This window comes from Hyposmocoma kahamanoa, unplaced genomic scaffold, assembly GCF_003589595.1.
Source record: "Hyposmocoma kahamanoa isolate Upper Pololo Valley unplaced genomic scaffold, ASM358959v1 99702, whole genome shotgun sequence".
In the NCBI taxonomy this organism is placed as follows: domain Eukaryota; kingdom Metazoa; phylum Arthropoda; class Insecta; order Lepidoptera; family Cosmopterigidae; genus Hyposmocoma; species Hyposmocoma kahamanoa.
This window is the reverse complement of record NW_020656001.1, coordinates 1,427,331-1,444,518: the sequence shown is the minus strand read 5'-3', so window position 1 is coordinate 1,444,518 and position 17,188 is coordinate 1,427,331. Positions and strand designations below refer to the sequence as shown.

The 17,188-nt window shown below is 36.7% G+C and overlaps 1 protein-coding gene across 1 annotated transcript in view; it reads left to right on the top strand.

The window, feature by feature from the left end:
* LOC113239161 (titin homolog) overlaps positions 1-17,188 on the top strand; it is a 111,961-nt gene that overhangs the window by 53,170 nt on the left and 41,603 nt on the right. The window contains exons 9-17 of the mRNA XM_026476033.1: positions 435-632; positions 3,512-9,241; positions 9,622-9,702; positions 10,042-10,953; positions 11,302-12,042; positions 12,276-13,256; positions 13,975-14,991; positions 15,269-16,243; positions 16,530-17,170. Of these exons, the coding sequence (XP_026331818.1) occupies positions 435-632; positions 3,512-9,241; positions 9,622-9,702; positions 10,042-10,953; positions 11,302-12,042; positions 12,276-13,256; positions 13,975-14,991; positions 15,269-16,243; positions 16,530-17,170 (11,276 nt within the window). The remainder of the gene's footprint in view (positions 1-434; positions 633-3,511; positions 9,242-9,621; positions 9,703-10,041; positions 10,954-11,301; positions 12,043-12,275; positions 13,257-13,974; positions 14,992-15,268; positions 16,244-16,529; positions 17,171-17,188) is intronic.

Below are 17,188 nucleotides of genomic sequence, written 5' to 3'. Positions count from 1 at the left end.
ACCCCTAATCGCCCTAATTTTGCCCAACACTGATGCAACAAGTACATAGAACAATTCGTAGGGTCTCGTTCTCTCGTTTCGTTCCGTAGATTAGTTGGAAGAACGTCAGCCACGGGATGCTGAAGCCGCTGCTTCGAATCCAGTGGGATCGAAGGAATAAGTCTTAGTGTTCGATTTTTGTATTAATAATTATGACTTGTATAAGTTTCACATCTATATGTTTTAGTTCTCCTTCAAGATTCAGAATAAAGTTGGAAGTGTCTTCGATACCACTCACGTAATTAAAGTATTACAAACTCAAAACCTTATCTCAATAAAATAAAATAATCGCTCTCATCATATTGCTAAAGAAAGATGAAAACTTCATTTAAAAGTAAAGTTTTTAAAAGCAGACTACTATTTATAAAATGCCTTCTTAATCATTTACTTTACAGGCTCTTACTGCTGTATAGCAAAGAACTGTATGGGCCATGCGAGCAGCTCGGCAGAACTGACCGTAGAAGATATCCAGAACCAACTTAACGAGGAGGAGAAACTCCAGCTCTTCTCCAAAAACCAGGCACCTAAGTTCCTGCAAGGCCTTAAAAGCATTGAAGCCAAAATTGATGAACAATTCCGATTTACTATCAAAGGTACCTACTCGATATATTTAACATAAGTACACTTAAATAAATAGTGACATCGTGTTCTTTTTTAACCGACTTCAAAAAAGGAGGAGGTTCTCAATTCGACTGTATGTTTTTATTTTGTATGTATGTTACGCGATAACTCCGGTATTTGTGAACCGATTTTCATGATTATTTTTTTGTTGGAAAGGGGATACTTCCATAGTGGTCCCATTTCATTTTGAAGAAAATCATCCACCTCCAAGGGTGGCTGATCACGCACGAAAATTCATTTTCATAAATAGCGCCTAACATTAATTTAGGAGCAATTACTTTAATGGTTGATTTTGCTATTTCTCCAATTCAAGGCGTTTTTCTCTCGATATAATTTGAGTAGTGAGAACCGATTTTTATTATCTCCAATATCAAGTCTTGTATACTATTTCAATAAAACTTAGCAAATAAACGTAATTCCACGTACTTTTGAGGTCGGTTTTTTTAGTACTCTGTACTGAGATTATTATAAATAGCGCCTAAAATTTACTTAAGGAGCAATTATTGTAACGGTTGGTTTTGCTATTCTCCAATTCAAGGCGTTTTTCTCTCTCAATATACTTTGAGTAGTGAGAACCGATTTTTATTATCTCCAGTGTCAAGTCCTGTATAGTGGCGAACTAGGAGATATTTCAATAAAACTTGGCAAATAGATGTAATTGCACGTACTTTTGAGGTCGGTTTTTTTAGTACTCTGTATTAAGATTATTATAATATCAAGTGACGGGACGCACAAGTCGTGCGCCTGTTTACCATCAGGCTACACACCTGTCCATAACAGTTGCCAATCAGGGCTTTAAATCGTATGTGTCTGAGGGGCACTGCCACTGCGCCCGTCACCCTGAGACATAAGTTGGCAGTACTTCCCTAGACGAACTCTTTCACAAGAAGCTCTACTACTACTTAATATTATGGTTTATGCCTATATAATAGGCATAAAATTATAGGGTAGATAAAAATAATGGTATATGAAGGGGAATACCAATTATAAGATGGGGAACTACTTTAAACGCTTAGACAGCTAATTTTACTTGAAAGTAAACAGGATATTGCAGACTATCTAATTGTCTCTATTGTACATTGACTTACAATTATATGGACGTCGCCGTCGGGTCCGCGCTAAAAAGTGTCCGCACTTGTAAGGCGCTAAAATCGTATACAGAGCGCCAAACTCCGCTTTAGTCTTCATTGGTTCGACTGACAGCGCGATACTGCGATGACATTACAATTTAAATTTGGAATAGGTTGACTTGGGACATTTTTTTCGTGGTTTTTGTATTAGACCCGTCGTCCATTTATTTGTAAGTCAATGCTATTGTACCTAAAAAGACATTGAAATTATTATTAGGAGTCGACACTAACTCAGCTCGAATACCCCGTACTAATACGGTTAAGTTTGCTTGGATCGAGCAGCAGGGATACTGGCTTTATTTCAGAATTCATTTTTTTACAAACGAAATGAAAACTATCTGAAAAATGTATATCTTATAGTATACGTACACATGTGCATAGTATCATTGATAATGTAAATTACCTATGGAACACAGTGGTTTTTTAACCGACTTCAAAAAAAGAGGAGGTTCTCAATTCGACTGTATGTTTTTTTTTTGTATGTATGTTACGCGATAACTCCGGTATTTGTGAACCAATTTTCATGATTCGTTTTTGTTGGAAAGAGGGTACTTCCATAGTGGTCCCATTTAATTTTGATGAAAAATCATCCACCTCTAAGGGTGGCACATAGGTTCACACATGAAGAGTCATTTTTATAAATAGCGCCTAAATTTTAGTATAATGAGCAATTATTTTAGTTTATTTCGTTTTTCACTCTCAATATACTTTGAGTAACGAAAACCGATTTTTATTATCTCCTGTGTCAAGTCACGTATAGTGGCGATCTAGGGGATGAATCTAGGTTTGCGCACTTTCCGGTAACCGATTTCAATAAAACTTGGTAATTATGTATAATTCCATGTACTTTTCAGGTATTTTTTTAGTACTCTGTACTAATATTATCTTGTAAAACTTCGAGGTAAATTTGTTTTTTTCTGTCGTGAAAATGTTTAGTAATCGGGATTTCACACCTTATACTGATCCGAGTTTATCCTCAATTTGACTATAGGTACATATATTTTATTCCCAAGTGATTGACTCAATACTTTCACCAATTAACTAAAGTTATTTGAGGTTGTATCGGCCCTTAAGGTAAACAGTGGATATTCTGCTATTATGAGTAGTAATATGTCATTTCGACCAAGTTCTGGTCGAAGATTTAATAATAATAATAATAATACATTTATTTCAGATTTACATCCATATGTGTTAGTAACAATGACCTTATGAGCTATGTTAGTGATTTAATTAAAAATAATAAATAAAAAGTTAGGTTAAGTTTTTGAAGGGATGTTGGTGAAATTACAGGCACACGGGGCTTGTCAACTTATATCTCTGGGTGACGAGCGCAGTGGCCGTGGCCCACAGATCTTTGCGATTTATAGCTCTGAGTGGCACTGCAACTGTTATAGACAGGCGTGTCGCTTACTATCAGGCGCATGACTAGTCCCGTCACTTGATATTATTAAAAAAATGTTTATTGGAGATATTTTATCATTGATCCTATCCATTGGTACACACGCCAGCACATCTAGCTACACATTAACGTATCTTGTTCCGTTGCACTGGAGGCGATTTTCGAACAAAAATGTGTAGCCTGATGGGCCGTTGTCCGTACAATAAAATAGTGGGAGTTTGTTTTTCTCTAGTAATATTTTGGTAAATGTGAAAATACGCGCGTATCTTTCACCTAGGAATTGTAATAAGGAATAAAGGAGTGTTGTTGTATTTTGTTACAGTTGCAATACCACCCGCGCCTTCAGTGCTATGGTACCGAGACGACCAGCCCGTCGACGAGTGTTCGCGATGCCACCATGGTAGGGAAGAAAAAGGAATCTTCTATCTCGACATCCAGAATCTCGAGTTCCTTGACCAAGCCGAATGGAAATGCGTTGCGACGAATGACTTCGGTCATAGTGTCACTTCCTGTTTCCTCAAACTTATTATACCCAGGCACTATAAGAAACCTCGTTTCTTAGAAAATCTACAAGCTGTCTTATCTGACGAAGGAGCTGTTAATCTCGAATGTAAAGTTATAGGGGTACCACAACCTGTATTAAAATGGTACAAAGACGGAGAAGAACTGAAACCGGGTGACATCCACAGAATAATATCAGGCCAGGACGGTACATGCTGTTTGGGTACCTACACTTGTGAAGCTCAAAACTGCATGGGTATCGCATCCAGCTCAGCCTCCCTATTAGGAATTGAAGATTCAATGAAAGCTAAAAAGAAAATAGCTGAGGAACAAGCCTTGCAACGGAATTTATCTCTTAGTACGATTCATGAGGAACGAACGTCACAAATGTACGACACACCTGTTGGTGACATCACTTTGGACGACAAAGGAGAAATATCTTTCTCGTTTGATGGGAAAGAAGTGTCGGTTTCACTTTATGAAACTCCCGACTTGACTGAAGAAGAAGCTCTGCAAATAGTGGAAATGTATGCAGATCAATTGTCAGAAAATGTTACTGAGCACAATGTTGTAGAGCTCCCGCCTTTGCGATTTGTCAAAGAAACTTCAACTTCTGGAAATTTATTGATGGAGGCAATTATTATTGACGTCTCTCCAGAATACTTTGCTTCTGCTGATGAAGACTTGAGAACAGAAGCCGACATAGAAGATATATCTATCGCAGATGAAAATGCAGCGCCACAGCTGTCTTTGGACACTGATTTTGGTGGTGAAGATTATTTGGAGAAAACGATGACTTTACTTTCTGATGAAAGAGCAGATTTCCCAAAGAAACCTCAGCGGAAGAAATCAGACTCCATGAAAAGTGGGGACGACTTTTTCAGTGTGTCACGAGAACTATCACTTTCTGAAGAAAAGAAAGATGACGACACACAAATTTCAGAGAGTTTTGCGAGTGCGCGCAGCTCAGCAAAAGTCAAATTATCGAAACCTTCTGACGAAGAAGCTAAATCCTATGAGGTTGCAAAGACGACTGTATCTAAAGATGAAATTGAGAAACAGGAAGTAGAATTTCAAAAACAGACTTTGGAGGTACATAAACCAGTCACTGAGGTCTCAAAGCAATCTTTGGAAAAGGAAATAGAAGTAACTCAGACACCAGTGACAGAAACTGTTACTCAAGAAATTTTCGATCCTGCTGCGGTGAGGCCTAAACGAGAACGCCGCCGTAGTCGCGGTTCTAGAAGATCTAGTTCTGGTAGTGACAAGTCACTAAGTAGATCAAGGGAAGAGCCAGTTCAGAAAAAGATTGATTCTGTAGAATCAGCACAAGAGTCAGCATTTTCTAAAAAGCCTGAGATAAATGACGATGACTTCAAAAATAAGATGATGAACACTAGTTCCATTATATCAAAAGTTATCAATGAAATACAGCTTATAGAACGGGATATTATACTTAAATCTGAGTTGATGTCGTCTGCTGCAACTGCATCGAGAAGTTTGGAAATTATTAACAGTTTAATAACTCCATTATCAAAAATACATAGCATAGTAGATGCGGTTATAGTTTCTGTAGCAGAATCTAAAGAAATTAGCAGCACATTATTTAACAGCTTACCTCAACCTCTCAAAGTGTTACAACAGTCATTGACAATTGTTGAAAAATGTGTTGACGTGGAAAGTGACAATAAAACTTTAGTTAAGAAAACGTGTGTAGCATTTATTGAAAATTGTGGAAGTAATATGGAAAAACTTATGTCAGACATTAGTTATGTTACGAGGAACGATTACTTACAGACGGAAGACAGAATCCTTAATGAAATAAATTCCTTATCCAAAGAAATTACAAACATTGTGAAATATTCAGCAGAAACAGTTCAAGCCAGAAGCTTATTAAGTGAAACAAGTGAAGTCAAAACCGACGAACCTTCTTTTGAATCCAAACATCTACGAGATACTCAAAAGGCAGTTTTCGAATTAAGAAGTCCCCTCAATTCTCTCTTGTGCATAGCTGAAAGTGCAGATAGTGGTAAAACCATTGATGTTGCAAAGGTAAAGAGCAGCGAAGTAATACTTACCGATATGTCTGCTTCTATTCAAGATTTGCAAATGGCTTTAGAACAAATCGAGTCACTATCGGTTAAAGAATCAACAACCTCGTTGCAAAGGTATAATACACAAATAATAGAAACTGTAATGGATTCAGTTTTAAAGTTACGAGCTTCTTTCGAACAGCTTTCGACTGAAAGTAGAAGCGAAGAGGACAGAGCAGTGTTAAAACAAGCTTTGGTTTCGGTTAAGCAAAATTTGAGTGAAATATCCTCGCACATAGATAAAATTGAGTCTGATGTTGGTATTTTTGATGTTTTGCAAAGCGACAATAAATTGGAAGTTCTTCAAAAGATGGCACAAATTCTTATTGCGCTAGAAAATAACTTGTCAAGGTTGGAGACTATACCAGAAGTTAAAACTCACGTAAATGTGTTTCATAAGAATTTAACTAAGGTCCTTGAAAACGTCATTGAGAGCAATGATGCCAGAAAATACTTTACATTTATGGAAATTTGTGATGCTGTTAACAGATTGAACAATTCAATAAAGAACGTAGATAGTGATCCTGTATTATCTTTAGCTAGTCTCACCAACACTTTGAGAATAATTCAAGAACAATTTGTCAGGAATGTTTTTGAATCGGAACTGAACTGTTCTATTCTTAACAACATCGCTGATGTGTTAGTTGGTGTGCAAGAAGCAATTAATCATGCCGAAGAATTAAGTATTCAGTTAGATTCTGAATATCTTCGGGATATATCCTTGCCAACGTATGAAGACACGAAAGCTAAAGTAGTTATTGAACGCATAGAACATACGATAGCAGCTATAAATAATGTAAAATCGTTAGAGACGACTAAGGAAATGAAAATTGCACTCATGCCGGTATTTGAAACTATCGGTCCTATATTAGAAGAGCTCAAACAGCGCATAGCTTCCACAAGACCTAGTGGAATTGAACTAAACGAAGACGTTTCTGATTTAACAGATATGTCATTTGCTCAAACTTTAGCCACTCCCATGTGTGAGTTACACCAAAATGTTGAAGTTCTTAACCAAATAATAGTGGAAAATCTGGATAGTTTCAAACAAAACAGTAGTATTTTAGCTACTATTGCCGATCCTCTGCATGAGTTGCACACCACCTTGGAGATACTTCAACAGGACGTGATTTCTCAGTATCAAGAAGATGAAAATATTTACAAGATGAGCTTCAGCATAGCAAATGCTGTACAAAACCTCCAGAGTTGTATTGTAATGATTCAGGATCAGGCAGGAATAGAAGGCGTGGACGAAATGTCAACTTTGGAAGATATTTCTGGTATAAAAACGACAGCCGACACAATGCCTTCTGATCATTTAGTTCTACCAACTGCAGAACAACTGATGATAGAGCATTCCTTGGAACCAATGGACCAGGAAATAGTGTCGTCGGCCACTGCACAAGCACTACAGACTTTGAATGACCACATTACAATATTACAAACTCCAGAAGTTCTAGATGCATTAGATTCTTTGTCCGAAGTCAGTGATTTCTCAAGTCTCAAGACTCTTGCTTTAGGGTTGGGAGAGCTACATATTGGAATTGAGGAGATTCTGCATCCAGTTGTCATGGAGCCTTCAAGTGAAATAGGAAATTTGATAAATACATCAAAACTGACAGCAATAGCTGAGCCAATGCAAGAATTGCATCAGAGTTTGTCCGTATTAGATACTAGTAACATTCCAATATATGAAGAAATTTTAGAAGTAACTACGGAAAGATTACATTCCGTATTAAAAACTATAGACGAGTTTAAGAAACAGTTGGGTAAATGCATACAGGTTATCTTTCCAGCTATGGAAACAGCTGATAAAACAATTGAAATATCGAATAAAGTGGAAACGTTAAGAGAAGTGTGTGAAAATTTAAAGAGCATTATTAAAACTACTAAAACTGTGTCTTACGGTGCTCCTGTGAAACAAGAAGTTCTTGAATTAGAAAAAACAGTGAATAATCTACTCGACGCTACAGATGTATCAAAAGGGATTAAAATTGATTATGTTAAGTTTATAACGGAAGAACTCTATCAAAACATCATTACTGTCCAAGAAGAAATAATACAATTTACTCCGCGAAATCCTGAAAAGTTAACTGAAGAAGCCAAACTTATTCAAACTATAGATGACATTGAAAGTAACATTGCCGTTTTAGAGCAATATGAATTTGTTGATCTATCGCGCGTTTCTGACATCACATCTTGCACATCACCACAGTTAGCAATAGAATTGGATTCCGATCCATTAGTGCAAATGGGTGACATTGTGGAGAATGCCGTAAACGTTGCCCAAGATTCTGCTCAAGAAACCTCTGTAGCGGATTTAATGATATTAGAAGATTTCTTTAAGACGTGCAAAAATGAATTTACTATTTTAAGATGTTTGATGAATAAGCAGCCAAGCCACAAAAAGGTCATAAGGTTGCTTCAAGAATTTAATTCCTTGCAAAATACGATAAATATATTTAGAACAAAGAGAAACGAACTTACACTATGCGACGACATAGACAGTTATTTAACGACCTTTCTGATTCATGCTGATGAATGCTTGAGCAGTGTACAAAAATCTTTGATAAAAATAGTCAAATCTCAATCAGAAGTATTAGTTAATAATCCTCTTAAAAAAATTGAAGACGCCAAGGAGGTACTGAAATCACTACCAGAACGAAAAATATCTCCTCAAATATTATTATTGGCTAAAAAATTTGACGAAGTAATTGAAACTTCTAAACCTTGCATAAAAAATTTAGAAACTAATGTTATTAATGAGTTACAAGATGTTAGTCCTCGTACCAATGCCGAAGACCAAATTTTGTCGGACAAAATGGATGAAATTATATTTTTCATTGAAGACCAAACTTTTGAAAACCTGGGTGTAGAATCAAAAGATGTTATGGAAAAAGTACTGACATGTTTGCACAGACATGCAGAATACAAGGACGCTACAGGCACTGGTAAGACACTAATTATTCTAAAATGTCTTGCTGAATGTTCTGAATTCCTGCAAGAAACAATATTAGAGAAGAAAACAACAGCAATAGAAGTTAAGACTGAAGAAAGTACTCTCAAGGCAGTATTGACAGAAATGCTTGAACCTCTTCATGCACTTCATGGCCAGCTAATCAACGTTCAAAAACAAATTATATCAGGTGTGGAAGAAGATTCTGCTTCTATTGACTTAGCATCTACCGAATCTCTAGTACAGACTATGGCTGAAATACACAAAGAAATTCAACAAGTTGAATCTGAAAAAGTTATTGTGGACGACGAAGAGATATCTCTCATAGCGGAAATGGACAAGGAAATACATTCAATACAAAACAGTATACGCTCTATGGAAAACGTGCATGCTCCTCAGTTGAAGGAAATATCCAAACCGATAGAAGAAATAGAAAAATCCCTTCACAAAATTTTGTCTTCTGGGAAAGTAACTACCGAAAGTGAAGGCAAACTTCCAACAGGTAAGAATATGTTTTTTCACTTTATTACTATTAAAATCATATATCAATATAATTATTTTTTATAGATGTCAATTCCAATATTGATTCCCTGGAAAGTGCTCTAGAAAGATTCATAAGTATTGAAACTGATTTATTGGCTGCCTCTAAACTTTTGAAAAGCATTGACGTAAATGAAAGTATACAACACGCTGTCGAGTTGAAAAGTCTGTTGACAATCAGTCCTGCAGAACTGTTCTTACCAAAAACAGTCGCAATGAAAAACAAAAATATATTTTCGCTTAAAAGCAGTCTGTCGAGGTTTGATTGGTTAAATACGGATCATTATATGGAGAGCCTAAATTCTATAGAAGCTGATAAACTAAAACGGATATTTCTTATAGCTTATCAGCTCTTAACAGAGCTTAATCATGTTGATAACCAATTACAAAATAAGCAAACAATTGAAGATACTAAAGATGAAGGTAAAAAAATAGTGTGTTTAACACCGTATTTGAACTTATTGTGCTTTGTGATAATACAGTTCACGAGTGATAGAAGGCTTTGTATAATTGGCGTTAGTGATAGCTCTTTGTCTTCGCAAAAAGTATTTTCACAACAATTTTCATGTAAAACTGTCATATGTCATTTAATTTTAATCACTATGGTTAATACTATCTGTTTAATTATGGACACTGTTAAACAATTTGAAGTTAAATACGTTACTGTTCTTGCTTTATTTCCGTAGTGTAGGTAATATCATTCTGAAATCATAACTATCAAGTCCATAACCAATTACTTAATAACATTAATTTGCTTTTCAGAAAAGGCTAAGGAACTTGTTCAACATATCGAGCAATACATAGAATTGATAGAAATAGTTGAAGAAATATCTGCAGTGATAAACATTGAAAACCTACAAGAAACTGCAAATATTGCCCGAGAATTACGAGAAAGTATCGCAGCTACGGAACCGATTGTTGAAATCAAAACAGGAAACATAGTTCACGAAATTAATTCAGAGCAACTTCATTTATCTCACAAACTTCAGAGAGCGATATCAGCTTTGCTTGTTGAAGTTTACGATTGTGCTCAAGAATTGGCTCCGAGAATCGGAGAAGAAATATTACAACGTATTGCTAGTGTTACTGCTCATTTGCAAGCCGATTTAGTTGCTGTCACTGGGATGAATGTTGCCGTTCAAGCCCCTGGTAATTTTATGGTAGAGGAAGAAGGACTTTTTGATACGTTACACAAACCCACTCGAATAGAAAGAGTTATGTCTATTTCCACGAATGGCATTGCTGAAAGCTCTGAAACGGTAGTCCTTGAAAACGTTGAAATTGTAGACAATATTGTCGCACCTATTGAACATGCAAACGCTGCTGCACATTCGGTGAACGAAAATGTTGCAGCAGAATCCCTTATGTCTCAAGTGCAAGAAACTACTGAAGTTCTAGATCAAGTTTTAACCCAAGGAATTGATTCATTACGGGTTACACATGAAATAGATGTTGAGAATTCTACTAGGCCTGCTTTAGAACAAATGACATTGATTGAAGAAAAAGTCATTTCTACAGAAGCTGCTGTTAAAGCGAATGATGCACTTAACGCAGTTTCTAACGAAGAAGTATTAGTAGAATCAGAAATCAACAAAATATGGCCTGCTGGGTCAGACAGTGGAACCGAACAGCATTCAGTAAAAGAAGAAATTGAAGAAAGTATAAACTTAAATGGTAAGTTAATTTTTTTATATTCCCAAGTGAGTGGTTTTGCAAAAACGTAAAATATATGTCTATTTTGAATGTTGAATATCTTTACAAAAAAAATCTATTTACCTATTAAGTGATGTATTTATTGCCTTTTGAACTCTCTTAACTCGGAACTAACTTAATTTTGTGTCCCTAAACTTCCTACTTTATAATAAAATTAGGATTTTTTGTTACAAGTATACATAATTCACCAATAAGTAAAATTTGTAATCACAATGTTTTATTATTCGACGATTAAGCGTAAACACTTATATTTACTAACATTTATAAACCAAATGAGATGGAACACTACATGAAGTTGAACCATTTCAGAAATACTTTTACAACACCTCGATGAATACACATCCGTGGACGTAATAGAAGCTCTAAATAAACTGTCAGTAATAGTAAATACTGAAGAACTAAAACAGTCGGTGCCTATAGCGTGCGAGCTACGTGAGAGCATTGCAGCCAATCAAAGGATAGCGACTGCAGAATCAAGTGGCAAGCTGAGTGAGTTAGTGAAAAGTGAGCAGGTACTGTTGGCACAGAAGCTGCGGAACGCTTTAAATACACTACAGGTACTGGCTATAGAACATGTCTCCGAGCTTGGATATGAAATCGGTGATCGAATGTTACAACGGGTTGCTGAAGTTATAATTCAGCTTGACAAAGACCTCAACACTGTTATCGCAACAGTAAACGAAACCGTACAAGAAAAAATAATGAAAGAACAAGTTACACAGGGTATTAAGGAGGAAGGTACACCAGTTATGGCTTTAGCAGACCAAGAAATAGTGAGAGAAGAATTGCTGCCCATAACTGCTATACGAGGCACAGCAGTTGAGGAACAAATTACTGCAATCGATAGCACGTATGTAATTGAGGAAGCGACTCATTCCGAAGATAAAATGTCGAAAGATAAACAAGAAAACTTAATTGATGTGGAAACAATAGATAATGCAACTGTGACGAATGGAACACCGATGCAAGGAATAATTTTAAAACCAGCAAACGAGAAAATTGTTGATGACAGTAAAGTTAATACAACAGGAAAGAGTATCGGAGTAAACGGTAATTGTGCATATTATTATTGCTTCATATTTCTTAAAAATCGAGACATTGAGCATTTGACACAAAATATTAAATTTTCTATAGTTTCATTGACAAAATCGCAACTAGTCTGTTAAGTTGTTTTCAGATCAAACCACGGTATACGAGTACTTTGACGCATAAATCACCTATTTTTATCCATTCATCTCATCATTTATGCCTAGGTCACGCTGATTACGATCAAAATTTTTCAGAAACTCTTTTGCAACATATTGAAGAATATGTCTCAGAAGAATTATTGGAAGTTCTTGACAGGCTCGCAGAGGTAGCTAATGTTGAGGAGTTGAAACAATCCGTAAACATAGCGTGCGAACTGCGCGAGAGCATTCTGACTAATTGTAATAGATTGGACACGGTAATGAGTAGTGAGTCAAGTGATGCTGGAGCACAACCCCAACAAGCGCATTTAGCTCATCAATTGCAGAGCGCTCTGACGACGCTCCAGGTTTTGACTCTAGATCACGCTCCAGCGCTTGCGACCTCGATAGGCGATCAAACGTTGCAGCGGGTGACTGAAGCCGCCTCTCAGCTGTTCGAGGAACTAACTGCAGTTGTTAGCGCAACGCAAATCGCTGTACAACAATCGGATATTACAAATAAGACGGAACATACAATTTTCAAGGAATCGCGTATTGTAGATAGGTCCACCGAACAGAACGAAAAATCAATGGTTTTTGAGGAAGCAGTTACAGTTCAAGAAGATGTAGCTCTCGAAGAGGAGGCTACCAAATCTGCTGATAAGCCAGTAGCATTTTTAGCCACTCAAGCAACTATTGCAGAAGTAGAATCACAACTTACGGAAAATATAGCCGAAACCATACCAAAAGTTTTTGAACAAGGCATTTCCATGGAAAGTACAGACACCATTTCACCGTTGATAGAAAAAACTAAAGTTGAAGAAAGTCCAAGGATCGTTGCAGTGGACTCGGTATTAACAGATTCTGATGAAACAGCTGTTAGACAGCAAGCAGTAAATGAGAGTAAGAGTGAATTCATCGTCGATGAAAAAATAGTTGAAGTTGCTGTTGTAGTAAACACAGAAGATATTCCCGTAAAAGACGTTCGAGAGGATACCGATCATCTAGCAACCAACGAGAGTGTGGAAAAACATGACGATGAAGTTAAGGACACAGCTATAATTGACAAAGAAATCGAAAGATCAGCGCCGACTTCTGGTAATTATGTATTAAGTCATTGCATTACATTAATCTAATGATATTGATCAAAAGACTTTGAAATAATTTACATTAGGTATTTTTATTGATATATGACTAAAAATTTTATAAGTAAAAGAATAAACTACGGCATTTTAACATATCTGAAATCAAATTATCACGCCTAATAAGTTAATTTATTACACTAACATACAACTACTATAATACAAGCTTCATATGCAGGCCTTCTTCGTACGGAATGTGTTTTGGTCTTTTCAAGATGATTTTAGACTTTTGAACTCACGATCCATACGAATAGTCAAGAGAATTATAGACCCGGTCAGCAAATTATTGATCTCCTTTTTATCCATTTGTCCCATTTATATCATTTATATCAGAGTCTCTTAAATACTTGTTCTGTTCTACGCAAATGATTAATTGTGGACTGGAAATGGTCTGATACACAGACCAAAAAGAAAAAAGTCAGTCATAGAATTTTGTGCCTGGAGGTTAATTCTCCAATATGGACTTTTTTTAAGGCGAGAATCAAATATGTACCATCCTCATTCACATCGTTAAGTATCATTACGTAAAGACGTGATCTCACTCTTGCTTAAAAACAATAACAAAATACTGCCTCATCCATTTAATTGCAAACAGGGTGAATTCTAAAATAAGCCCCAAATATAACTGAGTTTTTGCCACCTTTTTAAATTTATATTTAATTACACTATTACAGATACACTCATACAACTCCTTGAAGAATACATATCCGAAGATTTCGTAAAAGCTCTAGATAAGATGTCTGTTGTACCGAAAACTGAAGAGCTAAAACAGTCATTGCACGTTGCGTATCAGCTACGTGATAGTATTGCAGCTAAGCAGGAGAGTACCGCTGCGGAAACTGTTAGCGAACTAAACAACATCGCAATAAATGAGCAAATTCAGTTGGCGCAACAGTTGCAGAGTGCTCTAACTGCACTACAAGTAATCGTTCTCTATAATGCCCCTCAATTGGCTCCTGTGATAGGAGATCAAGTATTACAGCGCGTGGCAGAAGTCGCCACTCAGCTGCACGAGAATCTTGTTACAGCCATTACTGCAACGCAAGTCGCAGCGCAGCAAGCAGATTTCGCATATGATGAAACACAGCAAGTAATGCATAAGAAACAAATTACAGTTGATACGTTGCCTATTACGGCAGGACATGAAGAAAAACCGACGGAATCGGGTAAAACGATTACAATGGGTGATGAATTAATTCTCAAAGCCCAGGTTACAGAAACTACCTCGGAGCCAGTTGCATCATTGACTATTGTATCGGAAAAAGCATTTATGTTGGAAGGGGAATCACAAGTAAACGAAGATGCCAAAGAAACTGCAACTGTCGTTTTCGAACAAGTTGCTTGTATTGAAAATATTGATAATGCTACTGTAGTGGAAATGAAACAAATGGTGGATGAAAATATTCCCACTGAATGCGTAGCCATGGAGTTCGATTCGAAAGTATTAGTACCTACGGAAACAGTTGTGCCAACACAACAAAAAGTTGCAATAGATGAGGTAAAGAGCGCAGTCGCCGACGATAACAAAGCGAAAGAAATTATCGTTGTGCTGGAAAACGAAGCTACTTTGCAAGACAGTGAGAATCTTGAATTTGATAATAACAAAGTAACCAGCTATATTATTAGTGAAGACGAAGTAAAAGATTCGGCAAAATCTGATGAAGTGGTCGAAGTTTCGGCGTTCATAATTGGTAATTTTGTATTTTCATAAGTTGTCGCTTGCCATTAACCACGTAATGCTAACCAGATTATATTAAGGTCTGATTAAAGAATTTTAACGATTAACAACGCCACAGTCGGAATTAAGAAATACATTACTCTGATACTTTTACAATAAAAATAAAAACTTAACTGTATATACATATATAAGTTAAAATTTCCAAAAACTATGAAATTCGTAGACATATGTTGCTATTATCAGAACTAAATTGTGATTAGATTTAAAAACAATTAATTACGCTATTACAGATGTACTTTTACGTCATATCGATGAATACTTATGCGAAGAATTAGTGGAGTCGTTAAAAAAGTTGTCTGTAACAGCAAAAACTGAAGATATAAAACAATCAGTGCATATGGCGGGTGAGCTACGTGACAGTATTGTAGCTAATCAGAAGAGTGCAACCGCAGAGTTGAGCGGCCAGGTGACTGACGCTGTGAAAAATGAACAAATTCTGTTAGCACAACGTCTTCAGAGTGCGCTTTCTACTGTAAAAGTACTTGTTCTAGATCAGGCACCCGACCTCGCGACTGCGATTAGTGATCAAACATTGCAGCGCGTAGTTGAAGTCGCCACTCGTTTACACGAAGACCTTGCTGCAGTAGTTACTTCAGCGCAAGTTGTATTACAACAGTCAGATATTGCAAATTGTGAAACCCAACAAGAAACCCTTAAAGAATCGGATGAAAAGGCGGTTCTTCATGAAACAATTGAAAAAGAAGTCGTACTTGGAAAGTTCGCTACAGAAACGGCCGTGGAGCCAGTTGCATCATTGGCCGCTAAGTCGGAAAATGTAGTTGTACTAGAAGCGGAACCACAACTTAAAGGTGATGCTACAGAAACTACAGCCGAGCAAGTTGCATCTATGGACAGTACTGACAATGATGGCATTGTAGAAATGAAACAATCAGTAGACGAAATGATTTCCACTGCATGTGTAGAAGTGAGTAAAGTGAAGACAATGGAGTTGAACTCAGAAGTATTAGTACTTACGGAATCGTTTATACCTACACAGCAACAAGTTGCAATAGATGAAACAAAATGCGTAGTCATCGACAATGTTCCGCTGAAAACTGAAGTATCTTTGGATGAAAATGTCTATCTCGAAGCTTCTCATACGGAAGCACTAACAACGTCATTGACTGATGACGATATTAGTGCAGATGAAGTAAAGGATTCTACAAAAACAGTAAAAGCGATCGACGTTTCAGCGCCGCCAACTGGTAATGTCGTATCATATAAGTTATAGCTTTATATTAACCAAGCAATGCCAACAGGATAAAATAAAGGTAAAATTGTAACAATTGATGACTAACAACGTGAGACAAAATAAACAAGTTCATTGCATTGACACTGTTGTTGTGAATAAATAACTAATCTGTGTCAATAAAGCCATTATTTCCCAATAAATTTCTGCTTGAAACATATGTTAATAAACTTAAAACAAATTATTACATTTCCATTAACATAATAAGATTGATTAGATTAAAAAAAATTACGCTATTACAGATACACTTCTGCACCATCTTGAGGAATACCTATCGGAAGAATTGGTGGAAGCGTTAGACAAGCTATCGGAAGTAGGGAAGATTGAAGAGTTTAAACAGTCAGTACAAGTAGCGAGCGAGTTACGTGACAGTATTGTAGCTAATTTAAATATTGTGCTTGCGGAGCCGAGCGACCAGATAAGCGGCGCTGTTAAAAGTGAGCAAGGTTTATTGATGCAGCAGCTACGGACAGCTCTTTCTGCGTTACAAGTACTGGTTTTGGATCATGCACCCGAAATTACTCCTGTGGTGAGCGAGCGAGCATTGCAGCGCGTAGCAGAAGTCACCAATCAGCTTCACGATGACCTTTCTAGAATTGTTACCGTAGCGCAAGTCGCACAAACAGACATTGCAAACTGTGAAATCGAGCAAGAAATCCTTAACGACTCGTTTATGCTTGAAAATTCGTCTATATTGACAGGACAGGAAGGAAAACCGGCAGTTGTTCATGAAACGACTGCATTTGAAAAAGAAGTAGTACTCGAAGAGCAGGCTACAGAAATTGCCTTGGAGCCAGTTGCCTCATTGGCTGCCAAAATGGAAAACCTGGTTATTCTGGAAGCAGAATCACAATTAAAAGATGATGCCAAAGGAACTGAAATCGTCAGTTTTGAACAACTT